The 25,134-nt window shown below is 36.0% G+C and overlaps 1 protein-coding gene across 1 annotated transcript in view; it reads right to left on the reverse strand.

Annotated features, from left to right (window-relative positions):
- SLC9C1 (solute carrier family 9 member C1) overlaps nt 1-23,908 on the reverse strand; it is a 94,736-nt gene extending 70,828 nt beyond the window's left edge. Inside the window, exons 1-6 of the mRNA XM_029213713.1 lie at nt 23,749-23,908; nt 22,492-22,592; nt 19,624-19,752; nt 9,780-9,945; nt 6,846-6,974; nt 1,782-1,943 (exon numbers count right to left, since the gene is read on the reverse strand). Of these exons, the coding sequence (XP_029069546.1) occupies nt 1,782-1,943; nt 6,846-6,974; nt 9,780-9,945; nt 19,624-19,752; nt 22,492-22,592; nt 23,749-23,908 (847 nt within the window). The remainder of the gene's footprint in view (nt 1-1,781; nt 1,944-6,845; nt 6,975-9,779; nt 9,946-19,623; nt 19,753-22,491; nt 22,593-23,748) is intronic.
- Between the last annotated feature and the right edge of the window lie 1,226 nt (nt 23,909-25,134).

Genomic DNA, 25,134 nt, shown 5'->3' on the forward strand with positions numbered 1-25,134 from the left:
CGTTAGGAATACACCATTAAAGTAGTATGTAACGAATGTACTTGTACTGACTCATCATTCTCTCACTGTCTATTAATTCATTAACGATTGTGCAACCTCACTAGATTATAATTGGTTTAAATCCAAATTAGTTAGGAAACCTCACATCCCTATGTTCTGCCTTTCCTTCCTCAGACATGAAAGTAATGAATCCTGTTACTCTAGCATTTCTAAAAAGAAGCTTTTCTTTGTGTCTATTTAAATTTTATACTTCTCAGAAAACTTGTGTAGCTTTCTCTTTAAGTCCAAACTTCTTGTTAAGTTTATTCCTTGATATTTTATAACTTTTTGCTAATGTAAAGAGAATCAATTTTCATTATATTTTATAACTAGTTACTGCTGCTTTATAAGAATGCTATTTGATTTATTAATTTTTATATATTTACCTTATATCAAACTATTAAAGAACCTTGTTATCTTAGTTTATTAATTAATTCTCTTGGGTGTTTCTATATAATCTAAAATGTTGTGACTAATGTAACCATTTTCTCCTTTAAAATATGTATAAACGTCTTTCTTTTTTTCTTATTATATTAGCTAGAGCTTCCAGAACTTTTTTTTTTAACCTCTTTATTGGAGTATAATTGCTTTACAATGTTGTGTTAGTTTCTGCTTTATAACAAAGTGAATCAGCTACACATATACTTATATCCCCATATCTCCTCCCTCTTGTGTCTCCCCCTCCCACTCTCCCTATCGCACCCCTCTAGGTGGTCACAAAGCACCCAACTTATCTCCCTGTGCTATGCAGCTGCTTCCCACTAGCTATCTATTTTACATTTGGTAGTATATATAAGTCCATGCACTCTCTCACTTCGTCCCAGCTTCCCTTTCCCCTTCCCCGTGTCCTCAAGTCCATTCTCTACGTCTGTGTTTAATCACGGATATGAGGCTAGGAAACACTCTTATTCCTAAGTGTAATGGAAAGACATAGTGTAATTTGGGAAGTAAGTATTATCACACATGCCAACTCCAAATCATTTGTGGAGCTGTCTAAAGGGCTGGGTTGAAAGTGATTCTGAGGCTCTGTCAGGGAACAGTGATATGGCTAACTATCACTGCCTGCCATACTTCCGTGAGAAGGGAGTTGTGGTAAATGGATTAGTAATGTTGATAGAGTTTCTAATGTTTAGCCTTCCTTGATCTGTAACTTCTATTTTTATTTCCTTTTTGATTGAAGAGTTACCAAGAAAAGTTTTTTTAAATTTCAGGCAGTTAGAATGTTTATTTTTAAAGACCCTCCTTTTGTAGTTAGCATTTAATTGTATTGTGGTTGAGCAATGTTTGAAATTTTATTGTAATATTCTTCTAGTCTAGTTTATTTCTGTTAATGTCTATATGTATATGTAAAGGATAAGTATTCTGTTTTGGAAGATAAAAATCTTTATATATCTTGTGAGCCAAGCATTTGAGTTTTTATTTAAATCTTTTTATAGCCATAGTCATTTTTTTGTCCACTTGGTTATGAAATTATCTAGGAAAGGCATGTTAAAGTATCTCATTGTAATTATGATTTTGTCAAATTTCTCTTGTCATTTATAATTGTCTTTATATATCTTGGTACATTGTTTCCCATTGTATACATATTAATAGTTTTAATCTCCTTTGATACATTATTTTCAAAAATATTCCTTCTAGATCAGTTGAATTTGTTTTTTTGCTTTTTTGGCCTAAATATTTCCCATATCTTTATTTTCAATTTTTCTACATCATTTAATTTTAGGCATAGCCCTCTTACTTACAAATATAAAAGATGAGGTACAGAATTGAAATGCTGAGACTTATATGATTCACATCATCTCCAAAAACAGTAGACAACCACAATTGTACCAGTTTTGAAGTTAGAATTCCAAACAAGAGACTTGCTATACAATATGACCAAATTTTATCCATGATACTATAGGCTGTAAGAAAGGGGAGTAAACAGGAAATAATTAATAGAACTTACTTGCTCTTAATTTTAAGTGATAATCTGGGTCAACTTTTCTTTTTGTCATTATCTTTAAAAATAGCTCATAGTCTTTGGGGTAGATGTAGGGTATTTTCTTATTCTTAAATTGAAAGAGTTTCTTTTCAAATGTTAAAAGTCAGACACAAATTTGTAAAATTTTATCAGTTTAGTTTAAGAGCTTTTTTCAGTCCCCATTAGGGAATATATATTTATTCAGTGCCAAAATTGTAATACATTTTGGAAAAACAGTAATGAACAAGAAGTAGAAAGTCTCTAAACCCATGGAACTTATTTTCCAGGTCTAACATAATACACACAAAGAAATACAAAACAAGGAATGCCTCTGAGTCCCAGCTGAGTGAATTTCCTGTATTATCTTGGCCTGCCAAACCAATCCAATTGGTTCCTTATTGTTGGGTGTTTCATTGTTTCCAGTTTTTTCCCTGATAAGCAATGTTGCAGTGTGTATTTCTGTACATAATTATTTTGTAATTCTCTGATTACTTCCTTAGTCCCCAGAAGTGGAATTACTACACTAAAGGATAGTTGATCCTTTATCGATATTATTATATCTTGCCAAATTGCTTTCTATAGTCGTTATGATGCCCTTCCCAGGAAAACAGGAAACCTAAGCCCTTGATAGCCTTGATTGCTGGAATCAGGCATTTTCAGTGGGTGAGGAAGTCCTTCCCACATTTACAGGGTGAGGAACAGAGGAGCAAAGTTTGAATTACAGATGAGAGTGGGTCTTGGGGTCAGGAAAGCCTGAAGGGTCAACTTCAACAGAATATGTGAAGAGCAAGAACAAAATCGAAACAAAGAATGGCCAACAGAAAACAGCAACAGCAACCACATCGAAAAACAAGGCTAAATTTGGGGAGGTAAATCCTAGAGCTATGCTCTTAGATAGTAAAATGAAGAAGAAAGAATCCATTTATGAATCCTTAATCATGTTCACTGGTGGAGAGGGCACTGTTAAGAGTACTGAGGCTATTTAGATTCTTTCTCTACCTAGTCTCATTCCTATGGCTGAAAGGGAGCCACGGTTTCTAGATATGCCAAGCAGAAAGATTTAACATCCATAGGGATAGTGTGAACTTGGGAGGAGAATTTCATGAATGACCCTCTAAGTCACATCCATTCTAGGTATGGAGTTGACCATGATGATAATTTTGGGAATCCAGCACCTCCTGTAAATGAAACAGGCTGGAGGCCGACTCTGGTTTCAGAAGGATGCAGGGAACTGGAGTTAAAAGACCCAGTTTAAAAGTTGCTTTCCCCTTTAAGAAAGAAAAATAGCTCTTAATGAGTACAATATATGCTGAATGGATTTATTAGGTCAGGAAAAGCCTCAAAGCAAATCCATTATTTCTTACAATGTTCTTAAACTTCTAATATACAAATAGGAAAAGGTAAGAACCTCTGAGTGCAGTAACTTCTTGGTTTTCCCTATTATGAAATATGTGTTCACTTCAAAGATAGAGCAATACTGTTTAAATAATTACATGTTATAAAATAATGATTATTATGAACATTACTGTTTCACAGTTGTGTTAACTGATATAAATGAAATGCCAGTAAAACTTATCAAGAACCTTTCTTAAGGGAAATTCTCCTATTAAAAATTCAGAGAAAGTCCTGATGTCAAAGAAAATAAGTTCACTTTTCTCTTCTTTCTACAGCAGACAGTTGTAATAAAATGTTGTTACTATTATCATTTTAACAGTGATTACTTAAAAGTTTTTACTCCTCTGAAATCTAATTAAAAACAAAATTCTATTCCATTGATTATAGTCAAACTTTTGAGGCAAGCTCCACAAAAGCAAGGACTATTATGTTCATGGCTGAATCACCAGGGCCTAGAATAGGAGCTATCACATAGTACATATCAACAAGTAACTGTTGGATTAATGAATGAATTAACTTCTAAATCAGTACTTTTCTTTTCTTTTTTTTTTTTTTTTTTTCTTCTCGGTGAATATCAAGAAAGTTCTTTGGATTAGATTGTAGATGTTGCCTCTGATAAAGTTCCCTGAAATTCTGTGATCAGTATTTACTATCTTAAATGGGACCTGGTAGAATACTAGGTCAGGTATAGGGGCTGGGCTTGGATCCTTCTGACCAGCATGTATGACTACATTTTACATTTTTCAGTTTCCCCCAAGGGTGGCTCTTGAGTTTTTAAGATGCTTCTGAATATAAACATTTCTTTTTTGTTCACCTTATTCATCTTCAGGAAGGCCTTATCTGCAGCAAGTTTTATGGTAAAAACTCTCTAAGTGCTGTATGGTGTCACCTCGTTTTGTACTTTGGATTTTGGAAAAGGTTGTATGTAGGTAGTTGGTTTGGTTTTCTTATACACCACAGATGGCATATATGAAGCATTTAAAGAGGATGTACCTTCCTGTGCTAAACTGGGGTTCCAGTTGATGTTCCAAGCTGCCATGTCCTGGGTAAAATAATTGGATACAGAACAATGTTGAAAGCAAGTGCTTCTTATGCACAAGTAGGGTAATTAATTGTCCACCACCTGAACCAGCTCCCTAGAGGAAGACATGAGAGGGGTGATTCTTTTTGGAAAAGAATAGTCAGTAATCAAAACAGTATGGTATACCAGTACTGTACCATTTTGATTACTGTAGCTTTGTAGTATAGTCTGAGGCCAGGGAACCTGATTCCTCCAGCTCTGTTTTTCTTTCTCAAGTTTGCTTTCGAAGTCTTTTGTGTTTCCATACAAATTAAAAAATTTTTTGTTCTAGTTCTGTGAAAAATGCTATTGGTAATTTGATAGGAATTGCCTTGACTCCGTAGATTGCTTTGGTAGTATAGTCATTTTGACAATATTGATTCTTCCAATCCAAGAACATGTATATCTTTCCATCTGTTTGTGTCATCTTTGATTTCTTTCATCAGCATCTTACAGTTTTCAGAGCACAGGTCTTTTGTCACCTTAGGTAGGTTTATTCCTAGGTATTTTATCTTTTTTGATGTGGTGGTAAATGGGATTGTTTCCTTAATTTCCCTTTTTGATCTTTCATTGTTAGTGTATAGAAATTCAACAGATTTCTGTGTATTAGCTTTGTATCCTGCAACTTTACCAAATTCATTGATGAGCTCTAGTAGTTTTATGGTAGTCTTTAGGATTTTCTGTGTATAGTATCATGTCATCTCTGAACAGTGACAGTTTTACTTCTTCTTTTCCAATTTGGATCCCTTTTAATTCTTTTTTTTTTTTTTCCTCTGATTTCTGTGGCTAGGGCTTTCAAAACCATGATGAATAAAAGTGGGGAGAGCAGACATCCTTGTCTTGTTCCTGATCACAGAGGAAATGCTTTCAGTTTTTCACTATTGAATGTGATATTAGCTGTGTGTTTGTCATATATGGCCTTTATTATGTTGAGGTAGGTTCCCTCTACACTCACTTTCTGGAAAGATTTTATCATAAATGGATGTTGAATTTTATCAAAAGCTTTTTCTACATCTATTGAGATGATCAGATGGATTTTATTCTTCAATTTGTTAATGTGGTGTATCACATAGATTGGTTTGCAGATACTGAAAAATCCTTGCATCCCTGGAATAAATCCCACTTGATCATGGTGTATGATCCTTTTAATGTATTGCTGGATTTGGATTGCATCTACGTTCATCAGTGATATTCAGTGATATTGGCCTGTAATTTTCTTTCTTTCTTTTTTTTTTTTTTGGTATCTTTGTCTGGTTTTGGTATGAGAGTGATGGTGACTTCATAGAATGAGTTTGGAAGTGTTCTTTCTTCTGCAATTTTTTGGAATAGTTTCAGAAGAATAGGTATTAATTCTTCTCTAAATGTTTGGTAGAATTCACCTGTGAAGCCATCTGGTCCTGGTCCTTTGTTTGTTGGGAGTTTTTGAAATCACAGATTCAATTTCAGTGCTTGTAATTAGTCTGTTCATATTTTCTATTTCTTCCTGGTTTGGTCTTGGGAGATTGTACCTTTCTAAAAAATTGTCCATTTCTTCTAGGGTGTCCATTTTAGTGGCATATAGTTGCCTATAGTAGTCTCCTATGGTCCTTTGCATTTCTGTGGTGTTGGTTGTAACTTGTCCTTTTTAATTTCTAACTTTATTGAGACTACACTCTGAGCACCACTGAAAGCATGGGGAAGGGACATATAAGATGCTCATGGGAGTGCTGGTAACTGTATTTCTGTTCCTGAATGATAATTACTCATCTGTATACCTTATAAATACTTTATAATCACTCATTATAGTGTGCATATATCATTTATTTCATACACACAAATGCACACATACACATATGATAAAGGAAATAAAATACTTATTGTTCAGGGCTATCTGAATGTGGTAAATGAGCTTCCAGGCATATTACAGTCTCTTTGCTTACAAGCACTGCGCTCAGGCCTTGTAGATGGCTGTATAACTCACATTTCCTCCCTGAGCTGACAGCTTTCTGTATTGCCTGCAGGGAGATAGTCCCAGGGCGAAGGGAAGGGAAGCCACCTCCTCTCGCCACTGGTGGATGCACTACCTGGCTTTTCTTTTGAGTTCATCTTCAACACATAAAAAACAACATCCCTCATTCTTGTTATCAAGCATTCTGATTCAGCCTAGGCCTGTGGAATGTTGCTTCTATATGCATCCTCGTGAGAAGTCCCAACTCAGCCTCACAACAAAACTACAACAGATATTAAATAAGGGATGTGTGGTAGTGCTTTGTAAAGAGTAAATCATTATACTAATACGATTATGTTTGTATAAGGATAACTTATGGTAAGGTGTTACAAAATCCATGTAAACTTTCAGAAAATACAGGATTCTAATTTTAAGAAATTAAGAAAAAAATAAGTCCTTACCTAAGGAATAGTTTACTTTTTTTTGCAAGCCAAAGTTAATATCCATAATACTAGTAAACACTATTAAAGACACTATAGAGGTCATCAGACTTTCTCCATTAATTAAATTGACGAGGCCTCTAGAAAGACCTGCAGAAGGAAAAATATTTTTTTAAGGTGGGAAAAACTTCATCAATGTTGAAGAATAAAATTTTATCAGCAATTAGAAGGATATTCAGCTATGTATTTATATCACATACTTTTCCTACATACTTAAGTATACTTTAGTCATGTTTGTAAACTCCCTTCAAGGAAATTTCATTATGTATCAACTACAAGTTAAGTCTAGATCACCGTGATTAGTTACCAAATTAATTGTGGTTGATTATAGTTTATGTAAGTAAGATAATCAACTAGAGCTTTCATTCCTTGTTTCAAAGCACAGATGAAAACATCAAATTTATTACTTTTAATTCTGAGACTTGGCTTATATAAATACATACATCATGCATTTAAGACAAGAAAAAAATGATGGTGGAGGAATAAAGTATATTTATAAACTAAGGCTTTATACCACGGTACCTAATCAAAGTATTAAGGCAATTGTCCTGATAATCACACTATAATTAGACATTGTCTGACTTTCCCATACATCACTTTCAATGGTTTTAGAAATCAAGCTCCATTAATGGAGAGCACCCTGATGTAATCTACTTCCATCCTCATCCTCCTCTATTTATGATGATATTCTAAGTTTAGATATCCATCAATTATCATTTTTTCTTTGCTATTCAATGTGCCTGTAGGGGCAAAACTATAACTTTGAGTACCTTTAATGATTTTCAAAATGTCCATAGAAAGGAAATATTATTAAGGAAATGGTAAAAGCCCTCCCTGTGAACCAACCACTCTATAGTTGGGATCACAATCTAATACAGTAAGTATGCTGTTGGAAGAGAAGAAAAGCCAAAGCAGTCTGTTCCTGTGGAAGTTCAATTGCCTTGATGGTCCAATTCTTCACCTCTCCCTTCATCCAGGCCCTCTGTGTAAGATGTTGCAGTTTCTCTCACCAAAGAGTTCTGTTTTTTAAATTTAAAAAAATTATTATTATTATTTTTTAATGAGACTTGATGAAAGCAGAGGCTTGAGGAAGATTTCTGCTTCCTCTCTCTTGGATCCCTGTCACCACCATGGCAGCATTCCCTGGCTACCCTTCTGGAGGAATGTGAGAAATACATGGAAGAAAGGTGGATCTTCCTAGTTGAGGCCATCCTAGATCACTTAGTCCCCAGATGACCCTCCAGCTGACTGGAGATTCATTAGTAAGCCTAGCCACAATCAGTGGAGCCCAGCCCATGCCATCAGGGAGAGTGGGAGGGAGGGAGATGCAAGAGGGAAGAGATATGGGAACATATGTATATGTATAACTGATTCACTTTGTTATAAAGCAGAAACTAACACACCATTGTAAAGCAATTATACTCCAATAAAGATGTTTAAAAATATATATATATATATAATTGTAGTTTTAAGCCACTATGTTTTGCCGGTGGCTTTTTAGTCAAAAACAAAGACAAAGACAAACCCTAATTGACACTGTTGTATAACTATTCCATTTTAGAAAATGGGGCTATAACAAAATGTGAGTATTTGGAAATAAATAACAGACAAGGAACATAAGAGAAGTCAGTGGACCCTAAAAAGCTCAAGACAATGTGAATGTATTCATGTACTCCAGACATTGGCCTGGGCAGATTTTATTTTTGAGAATAAAGTAAAAAATATATAAAGGTCTTGCTTTGAAAACTCAGAAAAAATGTTGCCAAGAGAAAGATACTTTATTTAAAAAAAATTTTTTTAAGATGCAAATTGAGGAGAAAAATAAAATTCCAAAAGTAACAACAAGATGGCCAAAGTTTATGAGAACAACCTTGTAACTCAACCCAAAGAAATTATTTAAACTCAACAATGGTAAGCCAGGAAGTCAGTGGAATAAGTAACTAGATTCCAATTAAGAGGAGTATGGAATTCTCTCAGGTAGCATAGAACTCTTCCAAATCTTTTGAGTAGGAAAGGGCCTGACATTGACAGAGTCTCATAGAAGCAGGGTTGCGGGACAGACAAATCTCCTTGTCTTAAAGATCTGGCTTTTCTTTATTCACATAGGTACAGTTGAGGTTTCTGCACTACTCTGTTTCTACTTGCCTCAGAGAGCTCTTTCCTTTTCAAGTGGCCATAAAAAGTGTGTGTGTGTGTATGTGCACGTATGTGCCATATTAAAATTATACTTTAATTCTACTTTAAAGCAAATGTTATTGTTCTCATTACTAAAAAATAGCTGAGGGAATACAAATTAGGTAATTTTTTTTTTTGAATGAGGCTCTTGGATTTTTTTCTCGGTTACATTGACTTGATATTTTATACTTCTAAATATAGATTTCTTTCTCCTAAAATAGTACACACTGTATCATTAATGATTTTATTGTTTTTGACTTTTTAGGCTTTTGGTCTTAATGGTGACAAACACTCCAAAGACTTTTTCTTCTTTCTTTCTTTTTTTTTTTTTTTTTACAAATAGCATTATCTTAACGACAGTGTTTTCAACAGAAAAGGGGTTTTGGGCAATAGAAATGTCACCGCAATGTACATGCAATATTGCGATTCCCCCAGAACTACTCTGTTGGCTCAGGATAGAAGCATGTATAAAGTCAAGGATTACAAATAATCCCCTGCCCAATTCCACAACTGAATGTAAGACTTAAAATACTAAGTAAGCCCATCACTGGCATTTCCTTCTGTTCTAAGCATCACCACCTGAATCTCTATGCTCAATCCCCAATGTCCCAGCACCTCACTTCACATAGTGAAAAGCTATAGTGAACAAAAGGTCTTAAAACTAGACAGGTTAAGCATGGAATATATTTTAAATATAGGAAAAGAGAAAAATATACTTACCCAGGTCTTTTATAGAAGATGAAGTCAGCATAGGATCTGAACTCACAAGGATAGCTGAAAATAATAACCATGTGGTGTTTTTCAAAACTAATTTATTCACAGATGCCAAATACCAAAGAATTAAGGTATAATTAATCAAAAAGCCAGGAATTGTAATTAAAAGTATCTGCAAAGAAATTTTACAGATAGAAAAATCAGACGGCATTTGTATTCCATTTTTAAATGCAGATAATCAGGATACTGGAGATGTAGAATCACATTCAATCCATTAAAGGGAAATTTTAAATTATCTTATTTAACAACTATGTGATTGCAACTCTGGAAATAAGGAACAAACATTGCAATGAGATTCTTAGGACCTAAGAAATACCAGTTACAGGAAATACCACATTATAGTTAAAAAGGAACTTTTATACAATCTACTACATATAAAATAGATAAACAACAAGGTCCTACTCTAAAGCACAGGGAACTATATTCAATATCCTGTAATAAACCATAATGAAAAAAAAATGAACTTTTAATTTTCTTGATAAGGCCACTGAATATAGATGTATATGTGTGAAGGTATATACATACATACCATATATATATATAATATATATATATATATACACATTTAACAATGCATAAAAACTGAGACATAGCCTATTAACATAGAAAAAAGAACACAAATTTAGAAAGAAGTTACAAAAGAGGGGAAAAAAGAGAAAACAAAATAATAGAAGGAATGTATAGAAAGGGCAGAGGACGCGAAAAAAGATGGGAAGGGGCATTCTGTTATTCTAGGACTGGATCCTGGCCTTCTGCCTTCCCACCATTGTCTTCCACTTTCTCCTATTCTACCTGTGGTGGTTATCTAGCAAGATTTTATTACCAAATGCACTTGGGAAAATGTGGTGATTGTGCCTTAAAGTACCTATGAGAATTCACAACTACACCCTCATGTTCACTGTAGCATTATTTACAATAGCCAAAACATGGAAGCAAGCTAAATGTCCATCTATGGATGAATGGATAAGGAAAATGTGGTATCTATATAGAATATTATTCAGCCATAAGAAAAAGAAAGAAACCTTGCCATTTGCCACAATATGGGTGGATCTTGAGGGCATATACTAAGTGAAATAAGTCATACAGAGAAAGACAAATAACGTATGATCTCACTTACTTATATGTGGAATCTAAAAAAACAAAAAACTAAATTCATAGATACGGAGAACAGAGGCAGGCAGTGGGGTGGGGTGGGGGGTTGGAGGTGTGAAATGGGTAAAAGGGGTCAAAAGATACCAATTTCCAGTTATAAAACAAATAAAGCATAGGGATGCAATCTACAGTATGGTGACTATAGTTAACAACAATAGTGTATTTCATATTCGAAATTTGCTAAGAAGGTAGGTCTTAAAAGTTCTTATCACAAGAAAAATGATTTGTAACTATGTGTGGTGATGGATGTTAACTAGACTTATTTTGGTGAGCATTCTGAAATATATACAAATATCAAATCATTATGTTGCACACCTGAAACTAAATAATGTTATATGTCAATTATATTTCAATTTAAAAGTAAAATAAAAATGGATAACTAAGAATTTCATAATGATGTTGAAAATGCTCTTACTGCCAATATAAAATTAAAAACAGCAATATCATACATCCTTAATTATATCCTTAGAATTTCAATGAGTAAAATTAAAGACATGCATCATTTTGGGACTTTCCATAGAGATTACTAATATATCCTCCAAAAAGTTTTACCAACAAACACAGCCACCAGCAGTATACTAATCATTCCCATTTAAAACAATTCTCCAGAGAAGTAAAATCAAATAAAATCCCCAGGTTCCTGTCTCAACTTTTGCTACATCAAGAAAAATGAAAAAGCACACATTCTTACCCCCTTATTTATTACACATTTATTCACTACCTACTATGCAATGAGGCATTGCAATAGGCACTGTAGAAAGACATACCTAATGCAGTTAATGAAAAAGAGAATTCAGAAGAGCTAAAATATTAGAAGCTATCTTCCTTCTGATTATTTTAGTCTTTTGTTTGTACAGGGACATTCTTGCAGAGAGTTAGGGTCCAGTTGGGAAATAACTGGACTCTGACTCAGGAGGCCTGGGTGCTAGTCCTGAGTGATTTTGGTTGTCACTTAATCAGACATTTCTAACCCAATTTTAAAATTGACAGAACAATGACAGAGTCCTTATATGGTATTACTGAGGCCTGACACTATTGAGAGGGAGTCTTTGGTAGATAAAGCTTGATAACAGCATCAGAATGGTGACAGAAAATCAAGGTCCCCTAGGTAATTTACCTCTAGGGTGGCTGAATTCTCAATTTAAGGTTATGGTGGTCAAGGGAGTTGTATTACTAACTCCTGTTCAAAGGAACAAATAAAAATGAGGCTTTGAGGCAAGAGGATTGAGGGTCAGGATATCCAAATCTTTGTTCTTCCACCAAATAGCTGTTGATACCTCAATAAATCACATGGTATATTGTTTGCAAAAATGGCTGCAGTAATTCTGCTCCCTGAATCCACACCATTGGGTAGCTACCTTCCATACTGACTGAACAAGAGCAAACATGATGTAACTAGAGACTTAAAAAGTGGGGAGAGGGAAGTGTGGAGGGGCAATATAGGGGTAGAAGATTAAAAGATACAAACTATTATGCATAAAATAAGCTACAATGATATATCGTACAACACAGGGAATATAGCCAATATTTTATAATAACTATAAATGGAGTATAACTTTAAAAAGTTGTGAATCACTATATTGTACACCAGTAACTTAGAAAATGTTATACACCAACTATACTTCAATAAAAATTTTCTCTTAAAAAGCACTAGTAAATTCAAGTTTGCCCTCTCCCACTGATGTTTGAGACTCTGAAATCACCATGTGAAGAAGCCTGGAATAATTGCCTGGATAATGAGATACATGTACAGTGACACTCATTGTCTATAGCCAATATTAACAGTACCAACCAAAAGACATATGAGCAGAGCCATCTAGCTCATCCTACCTCAGCTGACCCCCCAGCTGAACAGAGACTCAGGAGATGGCTTGACAGGGAACACTAGAACCAGCTCAAACTACTATTATATCTCTATCCTTTTCAATTTCATTTTTTTGTAATTTGTCTGAATTTCATTTGCCTGGACTCTGTTTCAAGTGTAAGTTACTTTAATAGTTTTGATTCTAATGTATTTTAGGTAACAGCTTTATACTTGCAAAACTGTATTGATTACTTTGAAAGAAATGCACATCCTGCTTATAATCCAGAGTATTTTTTCTCAAGGTCTTTCCTGGAGGGGTTCAAATATCACATGATTAGAAAATAATCATAATAGTTTGTGAATTAGGATTATTGCTGTTTCTGTGAGTAGTCTTCTCTGTGCTGTTCTTTTACGTGTGGGTGTGGGAAAGTTTAGAAGGTGGGTATTTGAAACACAACTTTTATCAGTAATTTCCTTTTACTGAACCTAATATATTTAATGATAGCTTTCTTATAGTATCAGAGTGGCATTAAGTGGCATTAAGTTCTGCCAGTCAGATTTTTTTGAGTTACTTTTTTCCTCCATAATTTCTTTCTTGAGTCTTCAACATGCTAGACAATTGAAAAGATATAGTTTATTCACTAAAATATAGAGCTGAATTTACTTTTCCCACACTTTATACTTTTTCCTTGTTTTCTTTGTTTTATAATTTGGAACAAAGTTTTAAAATGTTTGTATATGGAGGGCAGTGGCAAAGACGGGGGGTGGGGTGCGTAGAAAGACCTCGAGCTCACCTCCTCCCACTGGCACATCAAAATTACAACTATTTACAGAATAGCTTTTGTTGAGAAAGACCAGAAGACTAGCAGAAAAGATCTTCTACAACTAACTATATAAAGAACAAACCATGACAACCCAAGTGCCCGTCAACAGATAAATGGATAAAGAAGATGTGGTATATGTATTCCATAGACTATTACTCAGCCATAAAAAGAATGGAAGGCACCTATGCTCACCACTATACAACCAATGCAAAAAAGAATGAAATTCTGCCATTTGCAGCAATGTGGACGGACTTAGAAAATATTATGCTTAGTGAAATAAGCCAGACAAAGACCAATACTATATGATATCATTTATATGGGGAATCTAAAAAAATTAATACAAATGACTGTATATGCAAAACAGAAACAGGCTCATAGACATAGAAAACAAAGTAGTGGTTACCAAAGGGAGAAGGGACAAATTAAGTGTATGGGATTAACAGACACAAACTAGCATGTATAAAATAGTATAGTACAGGGAATTATAGTCATTATCTTATAATAACTTATAATGGAGTATGTTCTCCAAAAATACTGAATCACACTACATTGTAAACCTGAAACTAATATAATATTTTAAATATTTTAAATCAACTATACTTCAACAAAAAAACAAACCATGAGATGTGTAGAAGGGCCAGAGACACAGTATAGTCAAGATCCATACCCACAGTGAGTGAGCCACAACTAGGAGGATAATTACAATTGCAGAGGCTCTCCCTAAGGAGCAAGGGGTCCAGGCCCTGCATCAGCCTCCCCAGCCTGGGGGTACTGCACCATGAAGATGATTCCTCTAGAACATTTGGCTTTGAAGGCCAGCAGGGCTTGCTTTTGGGAGAGCCAGATGGCTGTGGAAAATAGATACTCCCCTCTCACAGGGCACACACAAAATCTCAGATGCTCTGGGACCCAGGGAAGAAGCAGTGATTTGAAAGGAGTCTGAGTCAGACCCACCTGTTGATCTCGGAGTGCCTCTCAGAGAGGAAGGATGCAACTGGAGCTCACCTTGGAGACATAGACAATGGTGGCAGCCATTTGCGGGACCTTGTTCTACCACACGAGCACTGGTGCTAGCAAGTGCCATTTTGGAATCCTCCCCCTAGCTTATTAGTGCCAGGACCCGGCCCTGCCCACCAGCCCGTTGGCAAAAGTACTGGGACGCCTCAGGCCAAGAAGCTACCTGGGTGAGAATATAGCCCCACCCACCAGCAGGCCAATTGCCTTAACATTCTCTGAGTGTACAACTATTCTGGGACACAGCCCTGTCCACCAGAAGGCCTAGGATCCAACCCCACACACCAATGCACTGGCACTAGTCCTGGGATCCCCTGCATATCCACAGCCATCTGTAGGGACCTGGCTCTGCCCACCATCAAGCTGGCACTAGCCCCTGGACAAGCCACACCCACCGATGGGCTGGCACTAGCCCCAGGACAACGCAGGCCCCAGCTCTGCCCACCAGCAGGCCAACACACCAATTCCAGGACCCTCAGGGCCCTGCAGCCAGAGAACCTAGGCCATAGCTCCACTCACCAGTGGGCTGGCACTAGCCCCAGGACTCCTCCTCATCCACCAGTGGGTGGACATGAGCCCAGGGACCACCAGAGCATCAAAGCCATCCAGATCAGCAGGACAGCACTTGCTCCAGGACCACCTAGAGCATGGCCCTGCCCATCAGTAGGCAAACACCAGCTCTGGGACCCAACCACCAAGCCCGTCAGCAAGCTGACACCAGCTCTGAGACATCTTTGACCCCTCAGTTCCCCACCCCCGGGTTCAGCCCTACTCACCAACAGGCCAACATGAACTTTGGGGTGCTCCAGACCCTGTAATCAGCTGTGTCAGGAACTGGGCCCACCCACCAGCAGCAGACACTAGACCCAGGATACCAGGTCCCACAACCACCCACTCCAGAACCCAGCTCTGCCCACCAGTGGGCCAACCCTAGCCCCAGGACTACCCAAGCCTCTGCAGGCAGCTGCCTTGTGGCCTGGCCCTGCCCACCAGCAGCTGGCAGCATCCACACAAGGCAGAACCTGGCAACCAACTGGACTGGGGGTCAGCCACATCTACCAGAATGCACACAGTGGTCATCCTCCTTCAACAGAAGGACCCACAAAGCCCACATAGGAAGAGCTCTTAGAGGATACAGCTCTGGTGATGAGAGGAGAGTATGTTGCTGAGTCACAGAGGACTTTTAAAAAAGACCACTTCTCCAAGGTTGGAAAATGTAACTAACTTACCAGATACATATAAATAAAACAGCAAATTAGGCAGAATGAAGCAGCAGAGGAATATGTTCCAAATGAAGGAAGAAGATAAAACCCCAGAAGAACTAAGTGAAGTGGAGATAAGCAACCTACCTGATAAAGAGTTCAAGGTAATGATCATAAAGTTAAAGCAAGAATATTAAAAGCAGCAAGGGAGGGGCTTCCCTGTGGCACAGTTGTTGAGAGTCTGCCTGCCGATGGAGGAGACACGGGTTCGTGCCCCTGTCTGGGAAGATCCCACATGATGCAGAGCGGCTGGGTCCGTGAGCCATGGCCGCTGAGCCTGCGTGTCCAGAGCCTGTGCTCCCCAACGGGAGAGGTCACAGCAGTGAGAGGCCCGCATACCGCAAAAAAAAAAAGCAGCAAGGGAAAAGCAACAAGTTATGTACAAGGGAATTCCCAAAAGATGGTCAGCAGACTTTTCAGCAGAAACTCTGCAGGCCAGAAAGGAGTGGCATGATATATTTAAAGTGATAAGAGGGAAAAACCTAGAAACAAGACTACTCTACCCAGCAAGGCTTTAATAATTAAGGTTTGATGGAGAGATGAAAAGTTTTATAGAAAAGCAAAAGCTAAAAGAGTCCACCATCACCAAACCAGCTTTACAAGAAATGTTAAATGTACTTCTCTAAGTGAAAAGGAAAAGGCTACAACTAGAAATATGAAAATTATGAAAGGAAAAATCTCATTGGTAAAGGCAAACATACAGTAAAGGTAGTAGATCAACCACTTAAAAGCTAGTAGGAAGGTAAAAAGACCAAAGTAGTAAAATCATCTATATCAACAATAAGTAGTAAAGGGATACATAAAGCAAAAATATGTAAAATATGATGTCAAAAACAGTAAATGTGAGGGGGGGGAATAAAAATGCAGGGTTGTTGAAATGCATGTGAGCTTAAGAGATCAGCAACATGCATCAATGGAACAGAATGGAAAGCCCAGAAATGAACCCTCACTTATATAGGCAATTAATCTACGACAAAGGAGGGAGAAATATACGATTTGGGAAAGGCAGCCTCTTCAAAAAATGGTGTTGAGAAAACTGAATAGCTACATGCAAAATAATTAAACTGTACTACTCTCTCACATCCTGCACAAAAATAAATTCAAAATGGATTAAAGACTTAAATGTAAGACCTGAAAAACTTCTAGAAGAAAACACAGGTAGTAAGATCTTTGTTATCAGTCTTAGTAACGTTTTTTTTAGCTGTGTCTCTTCAGGCAAGGGAAACAAAAGCAAAAATAAATAAATGGGACTACATGAAACAAGAAAGCTTTTGCATAGTGAAGGAAAGAAACTCTCAACAAAACAAAAAGATCACCTACTGAATGGGAGAAGATATTTGCAAACAATATATTGAATAGGGGGTTAAGATCCAAAATGTACAAAGAGCTCATAATACTTAACATCAAAAACAAACAAACAAACCTATTAAGTAATGGGCAGAGGATCTGAATAGACATTTTCCCAAAGAAAACAGAAAAATGGCCAATAGGCATATGAAAATGTGCTCAACATCACTAATCATCAGGGAAATGCAAATCCCTGATTTCGACAATGAGATATCGCCTCACGTCTGTCAGAATGGCTATTATCAAAAAGACAACAAATAAGTTTTAGAGAGGATGTAGAGAAAAGGGAAACCTCACGCACCATTCATGGGAATGTAAATTGGTGCAGCCACTATGGAAAACGGTATGGAGATTCCTCAAAAAATTAAAAATAGAACTACCATATCATCTGGCAATTCCACTTTTGGGTATTTATACAAAGCAAATAAAAATGCTCATTCAAAAAGATATGTGCACTCTATGTTCATTGCAGCATTATTTACAATAGCCAAGGTATGGAAGCAACCTAAATGTTCATCGATAGATGGATAAAGAAGATGCGGTTTATATATGTGTGTATATATATATACAAACGACACACAGACACACAATGGAATATTACTCAACCACAAAAGAATGAAATCTTGCCATCTGTGGCAACACAGATGGACCTAGAAGGTATTATGCTAACTGAACAAATGTAACAAAACAGAAACAGATTTATATAGATGCAGAGAACAAACAGGTAGCCACCTGGAGAGGGGTTGGGAGAAGGAAAGAAATAGGTGAGGGAGATTAAGACGTACAAACTTCCAGTTGCAAAATAAATGATTCACAGGTATGAAATGTACAGTGTGGGTAATATAGGCAATAACTATTTAATATCTTTGTATGGTGACATATTGTAACTAGACATCGTGATGATCATTTTGAAAAGCATATAAATATCAAACCACTGTGTTGTATAACAGGAACTAACACAGTGGTATAGGTTAATTATACTTCAAAAATAAACAAACAAGCAACCAAACTCATAGAAAAGGAGATCTGATTTGTGGTTACCAGAGGCAGGGTGGGAGGGGGTGTGAGAGGGAGAATTGGATGAAGGCAGTCCAGAGGTACAAAACTTTCAATTATAAAATAAATAAGTAGTAGGGATGTGATGTACAACAATATGATGAATATAATGAACACTGCTGTATGTTACACACAAAAGTTGTTAAGAGAGTAAATCCTAAGGGTTCTCATTACAGAGAAAAATATTTTTTTCTATTTCTTTAATTTTGTATCTGTATGAAATGATGGATGTTCACTAAATTTATTATGATAATCATTTCATGATGTATACAAGTCAAATCATGATGTACCCCTTAAACTTATATGGTGCTCTATATTGATTATATCTCAATAAAACTGGAAGAAGAAAAATGATTTTGTAAAAATTGAATGTCCATATGAAAAAAAAATGAAACAGAACACCCAACTCACATCATATAAAAAAATTAACTCAAATTGGATCTTAGACCTAAATGTGAAATCTAAAACTATTAAACTTCTAGAAGAAAACATAGCAAAAGATCTTAGTGACCTTAGAATAGGCAAATAATTTTTAATAGGACATAAAAACACAAATTCTAAAAGAAAAATTGATGAATTGAACTTCATCAAAAGTAAAAACTTTTGGAAAAAGGAAAACTACAGTGGTATCAAAGTGGAGACTTATTTTTGATTGTGAATCTAAGTCATACATGGAAGACAATGAAACTGTTATGTAAATCTTGAGGAACCTGCTAAAAACAATATGTAATGGATTTTTTAATCAATTTAATTGAATATAATTTATCTTGCTTAGGAATGACTTTTGAAAGTAATGCCTGTAATAGTCACTATGCAAATTTTTTCACCTGGCATCTATTTGAGACTTTAATAATAAGGCTATAGAAATGATTTCCTACTTTTCTCTTTGAATTAATATTCAAAAGAAACATACTATATAGAAATGACAAGTAATGAGAAAGTTAGTCTTTGCACTTGTACCCCATGACCTTGCAAATGACTAGCTGTACCAAAAATTGCATAACATTTGGACAGAATTTCTAAGGTAAATCAAATGAAATTGAATCATTAAAAAAGAGAAAGTTGGATCAGTACTTACCTCTCTGAGGCATAGATGAGGGATTGACTTCAAAGAAGTCTGAGGGAATTTTCTAGGATAATGGAAATTTATATATCTTGATAGGTTGATATTTGTCAAAACTCATCAAACTGTACTCTCAAAATGTATGCATACTACTGCATATAAATTATACCTAAATATAGTTGATTTTTAAAAATGTAAAAAAATCTGAACATAGATAACATGTAGTAGTTCATGAGTGAATAATATTATTGAAAATAACACTTCTTACCTGCCAAAATAACTTGTGGAGCAGGTAAACATCCATGTCAAATGCAACATTAAAGAGAATTATTGGTGTAAATATATCAAAAAATAAATGTGGATCCATCCACTGTATGGCATCTGCATATTTTTGGACCTAATAATATAAAAATGTTATTTTCTCATTTATCTGTTGGTCTATTAGCATGGAATACATGCCAGGCACTCCTATGCCTAGCACAAGATAAAAAGATAAATCACAACATAGTAAGTGCTAAAGTCTTAACTCTTGGATTTTCATAATTGTGCATCAGGTCATTACCAACTACAGCAAAAGGTTAATGAACATCTCTATGCTTCTTTTTCTTTTTTTTTTTTTTTAAGAATAGATATAGGAAACAGTTTGACAAAAGTACTAAAGTGTATGTAGGAGATTTTCAGGCATACAAGAGAAAGAAAGAGATTTCAGGTAGATGGATCATCATGCACAAAATCCACAAAGGAGTAAACAATCATATCAATTTCCAGAAACTACATAATTAGCCATGGATTATACAGAAGATGTGTATGGAAGAATAGCAGGGATAGAGACTGGGAAGGTAATGCAGGTTATGAAATAACCAATTAATGGTGTTTATCATAAAATATTTAGTTGATAGTTTTAAATCCTATATGGGCATCTGTAACAAAGCAGGACCCTATGGGGCCTTCCCCAGAGAGATGTCTCCCTTATATCCTCTGCTTTAGGTCCTCTCTGAAGTACCTAGATAATAGTATCTCATGCGCATTTCCTGAGTTGTTTTACAGATGCAAACCCCTGCACCAAATGAAAGAAATTAACACATCCCTTCGGGAGTCTGGCTGGAACCAGGAAATATTTGCAACAATTTTTGATCTTTTTACTTTACCTCACCATCAGCCAATCAGAGAATTGTGCATGAGCTCATCACATACCCTGGGACTCCCTTCCTTTGCCTTGCTTTTAAAACTGCTTTGCTGAAACCCATCGGGGAGTTCAGGCTTTTTGAGCACTAGCTGTCCCATATTCCTTGTACGGCACCTTACAATAAACGCTGCACTTTCCTTCACCACAACCCACTGTCAGTAGATTGGCTTTACTGCCCGTGGGCAAGCAGACCCAGTTTGGTTCGTTAACACATCCATTCAACATTCACTCATTAAGGAAACACTGAGTACCTACTGTGTTAGGCTCTCTCCTTGCATTTGGGAAATGATTCTTCATGGGTCTCTTGTGTTTCTCTGTATGCTATGGATGGAGGCACTGACTGCTTTTCTTCCAGGAATATTTTCTTTCAAGAATATTTGTATGGCTAACAGCTTTGGAAGATAAAGCAAGTGTCTCCCTCCAGAGAAAAAGGCAGGTTTACTATACTGTCCAGTGTTATAAAGATATTATCTCTCTCTGGAGCAAGAGGGCAGATGAGCTCACTGCCCATCATAAAATATTCAAGTTCTCTAAGCTCAGATTTCTTCTCCTATAATGCAACCCATTGTGTATGCAGGTTTCACCTTGCCCTCTTTACTTCTCCCTGTGGGGCTCATGGAACAGGGGCAAGAAAATGCTGAGACTCTGGCTTCTGTTATTGCTATGAGTAATAAAGTCCTTTGTTTCTAGCCCAGGAGTCCCGTGTCTTTTGCCAGGACCATGAAACTGTGGCAAGCAAAATTATTAGATTGAAAGTTGAGTAAAATCTTAGACCGTTCACAGTTCTCAACATATGGTCTCTTCCTTTAAAGAGTTGTTGACAAATAGTAAAGTTTACAGAAGTACCTAAAATTGCATTTATGTCAAAAATCAGATGATAATAAAACCTGTTCATGACAAATGAGGGAGTAATCTGCTTCTGGTTCTGGCATGGATACGTGGTTTCCATTATGGTTCTTAACATCACTGGTTAAATTTGTTTGGGAAAGTCAATCATTTTCACACACGTTCGTATTTATATACTGATTAACTAGGGCAGGTGTTGGCAAACTATGGGCCCTGGGAACAAACCTGGCTCAATGCCCGTTTTCGTAAATAAAGTATTATTGGAATACAGCCATACCAATTTACTTATGTGTTGTCTATGGCTGCTTTTAAACTACAATGGCAGAGTTGAGTAGTTGTGACAGAGAGCATATGGCCTTCATAGTCTAAAATATGCACTATATGGCCTTTTACAGAAAACACTTTGCCGCCAACCCCTGGGCTAGAGGACTATTTAATGTGTCAATAATGCATTCTATATTCCTTGTAGTAAGCATATTGTCTCTCCTTTACCTGACTCCAGCTGCTCCCAAATATTTAGTAATACTGTATATGCCCTGACTATATACTTTGTCTTGTTCCTCACTTCCAGCTCCATGTAAGAGGTTCAGTGTATGTTTCTTGAAATATTCTAAGGCAGGTGCACTTAGAGAGTAGCCTCTATTCTAATGGGAACACTATGAAACATTCCCAAGGCAATAGATTTGTTCAATGTCAGAATTCTCTTGCCACTAGAGTCCTGTAACAGTAGCTCAAAGTCTCCCTGGGCTTCTATCTTGTTTACCAATTTCTTGTCTAAGGTTTTGAATTATGATTAAATACTCAGCTACTCACATTCTTAGCAGCTGTACGTGTACTCATGCTGAATTGCCTACCTAGTTTCAGACCTAGGCTCTGTTTTGACTATGTTACCTGGATTTCAGCTCTTTCATGCATGGTTCCTTCTTCTACGCAGCTGATATGATGTTATCCACATCATAAGCATCTATCAACTGGCAGAGCAGTGAAGAAATATGTTTACAAATTTTCTTAAGCCATCTTTGTATTTATATGAATCTTAGATATAGTCAGATATATAAAATATTTACTATATTTACTATATTTACTCATATTTACTATACACACCTGGTCAGATGTAAAACTTAACATTTCAAAACTGCATCCAAATAAAAATAATATCACAGGGAGAGGAATTGGAAAGTCTTTCAAGTGTAGGTTCAGAAATGCTGCAAAAAAATATGTCTATTGAAAGGCAGTGAAATACCATATTTATAGAACTTTAATTGGACATGACTTCTTAATACTGAGGACAATGAAATACTGCGCCACCCCTTACTTGCTATATTCCTGTAACTGAAACCCTCCCTCACACTTAAGCATATAGAATCACTATAATTGGTCATCCACTAAATTCATGCTTTACTTCTTTTACGAAGTCTATCATTTTCTTAGAATCTTTATTAAATATTGCTAGTAATCATTCATTCTTGTGTTCCTACTAAAATATTTACAGCAGTTTATGTACATGCTATAAATCAGATATTCATTTCTTTAGCAATCTTGCAATGAGGGATTAATAAATTACTAAACTTAAATGAAATATCCTGGCTGATTCCCAAGATAACAATGAGGAATTAGTATAATAATTTAATAATGAGGAAAACTAGCTACCTATTACTAATTACCTACTACCCATTAGAAAGCCTATAAAATGAATATCTAACTTTGTTTATAATTTTTTTCAAGGTGCAATAAGTAGTATCACAGCATTTCCTTCAGTTTAATGTTTCTAATTCTTTGTAATACAATTCCTAATCAGGTCAAAAGCACATGCAAAAAATGTGCTTTCTTTTGATTTCTACAGTGTTCTTTTCTTCTCATAAAAGCTGGGCATAATTTACCATTTGGACAAAACCTAAGGGAACACCTACCAAGGGGTTAAAAAGTAACTGAATCATTCAGAAGACCTATCACTTTGAAAATTCTTTTTCCAAGTGAAGAAATCTGTGGGACACCTAATTTTAAAATATGAATGAAACTCTAGTTTATGATGACACAGGTAACAATAAAATCCCTAACCTTTGATTTTCTGCTTATCTGGTTCAATTCTCCACATCACTTAAATCTAACCACGACCTAGCAAGTAAGAAGGTATGAATACTCTGAACTCAATAGAAGTGAAGAATGTGGATCAGATCTACATGGTCTCTCCTCAGGGGCAGATTACCGTTGGATTCATTTGATTGAAAATCTTGGTATAGAGGTATGAATTTAGAAAAAAAAAATCTAATTTCCTATTATTGCTACTTTTCTTAATTCTCTATGGTGACATTTACAAAATACAAGCACAAAACACACTTAAATACAAAGAATTACACCTACCTCCAATTGTACAGATCAAAGACAATATTAGAATGATTTCAGGGAGGTCCTGAGAAGTTTTCATGAATGTATTCCTAAAAATATCCAGCCATATGTTGGTAAATCCTTTGTTAAGAAAAGTGAAATTAGAAACAGGGCCATTCATCCTGTGGTTTCTCATAGGCCGTCTGAATCCAACTCTTAGGACTCTCTGCAAAACTCACCTAGGACCAAAAGAACATAAGATTTTCCTTCTTGGTGGCCTTCCACAGCTTTTCTTAAAAAATAAATAAAAAGCCTATATTTCTCTTTAGTTATTTCTAGTGATTTCTTAGGGTGTGCCAAAATTAGGGATGCCTCCCTCTTCTATGATGTTTTCAATTTAGATGATAGAAGAATTATAACCCCAAGTGATAGAGACGAGCCAGTGTCATCCTGTGTTCTTATGATGCCAAGCACTACTCAGCTATTTTCATCCTGTATCTATCCAGCTGAAAAGAGGATTTTTCATCTAACGAGTCACCAGGACCACAAGCTGGTGCAGGTTACTTAGTTCTGAGGATGGACAACTAGGGGTCTTCTCTCAGCTTATCTGAGCCTCTGGAAGCATGTTCCGGCAGCTATTCCAAAGTAAGAAGTGGTGGTGGTGAGAATATTCTGATCTCTTTTGTTGTTCTATCCAGACAGAAATTAATAGACTATGATGATGTTTAATAACAGCCTTCTTTTATCTCCTCTGAGACATTGATAGGCCATGTTTTCTCTAACTTTTAAATATTTTTATAGCAACCAAGGACCTAAGAAAAATATTGAAAACAAGATGATTTAAAACAAGGGAGTTGTTACATGTTTCTATTGTTACTTCTTGGAAAAGGAACAAGGGCCATGGTGTGTCTTGGTTTGAAGAAATAGGTAATAGCTGCAGTCTGCCAATCCCACTTGCTTCCCATGGTGAGGAAAGTTTTACGTCGGGGTCTTAAACTTCATGCAGAGAGCTCTTCCAATTCTCTCAAAATATTGGCTTAACCTTTTCTAGTGTCTATTAGCATCTCATCTGGCTGCCTCGCTAAGCAATCAATTAGTTATTACTAAACTTCCTCTCACAATCCAGCAATGTCTTTTTCAGTTTCATATTTCACATACATATGTTTTATAATATGCTCTTTACTGACTATAAAAACAACCTTTTGAAAGAAAATTAAATGAATACATGCTTATTGTGAATATTTTTGAAATAAATATGTAAAGAAGCAATTTAAAAACAAAAAAAAATATGCAGTCATGTCATCTAGTGGCTTTTATATATTTTATTTACATAGTTCTGTTCATCCTTATATAATTATACTTTCTACTTCTTTCCACATGGTATTGTAACACCAGCATCAAAGGGCCTTGTGAACACTGTTT

Source organism: Monodon monoceros, unplaced genomic scaffold (assembly GCF_005190385.1).
Source record: "Monodon monoceros isolate NGI ecotype Baffin Bay Population unplaced genomic scaffold, NGI_Narwhal_1 Super_Scaffold_11, whole genome shotgun sequence".
Taxonomy (NCBI): domain Eukaryota; kingdom Metazoa; phylum Chordata; class Mammalia; order Artiodactyla; family Monodontidae; genus Monodon; species Monodon monoceros.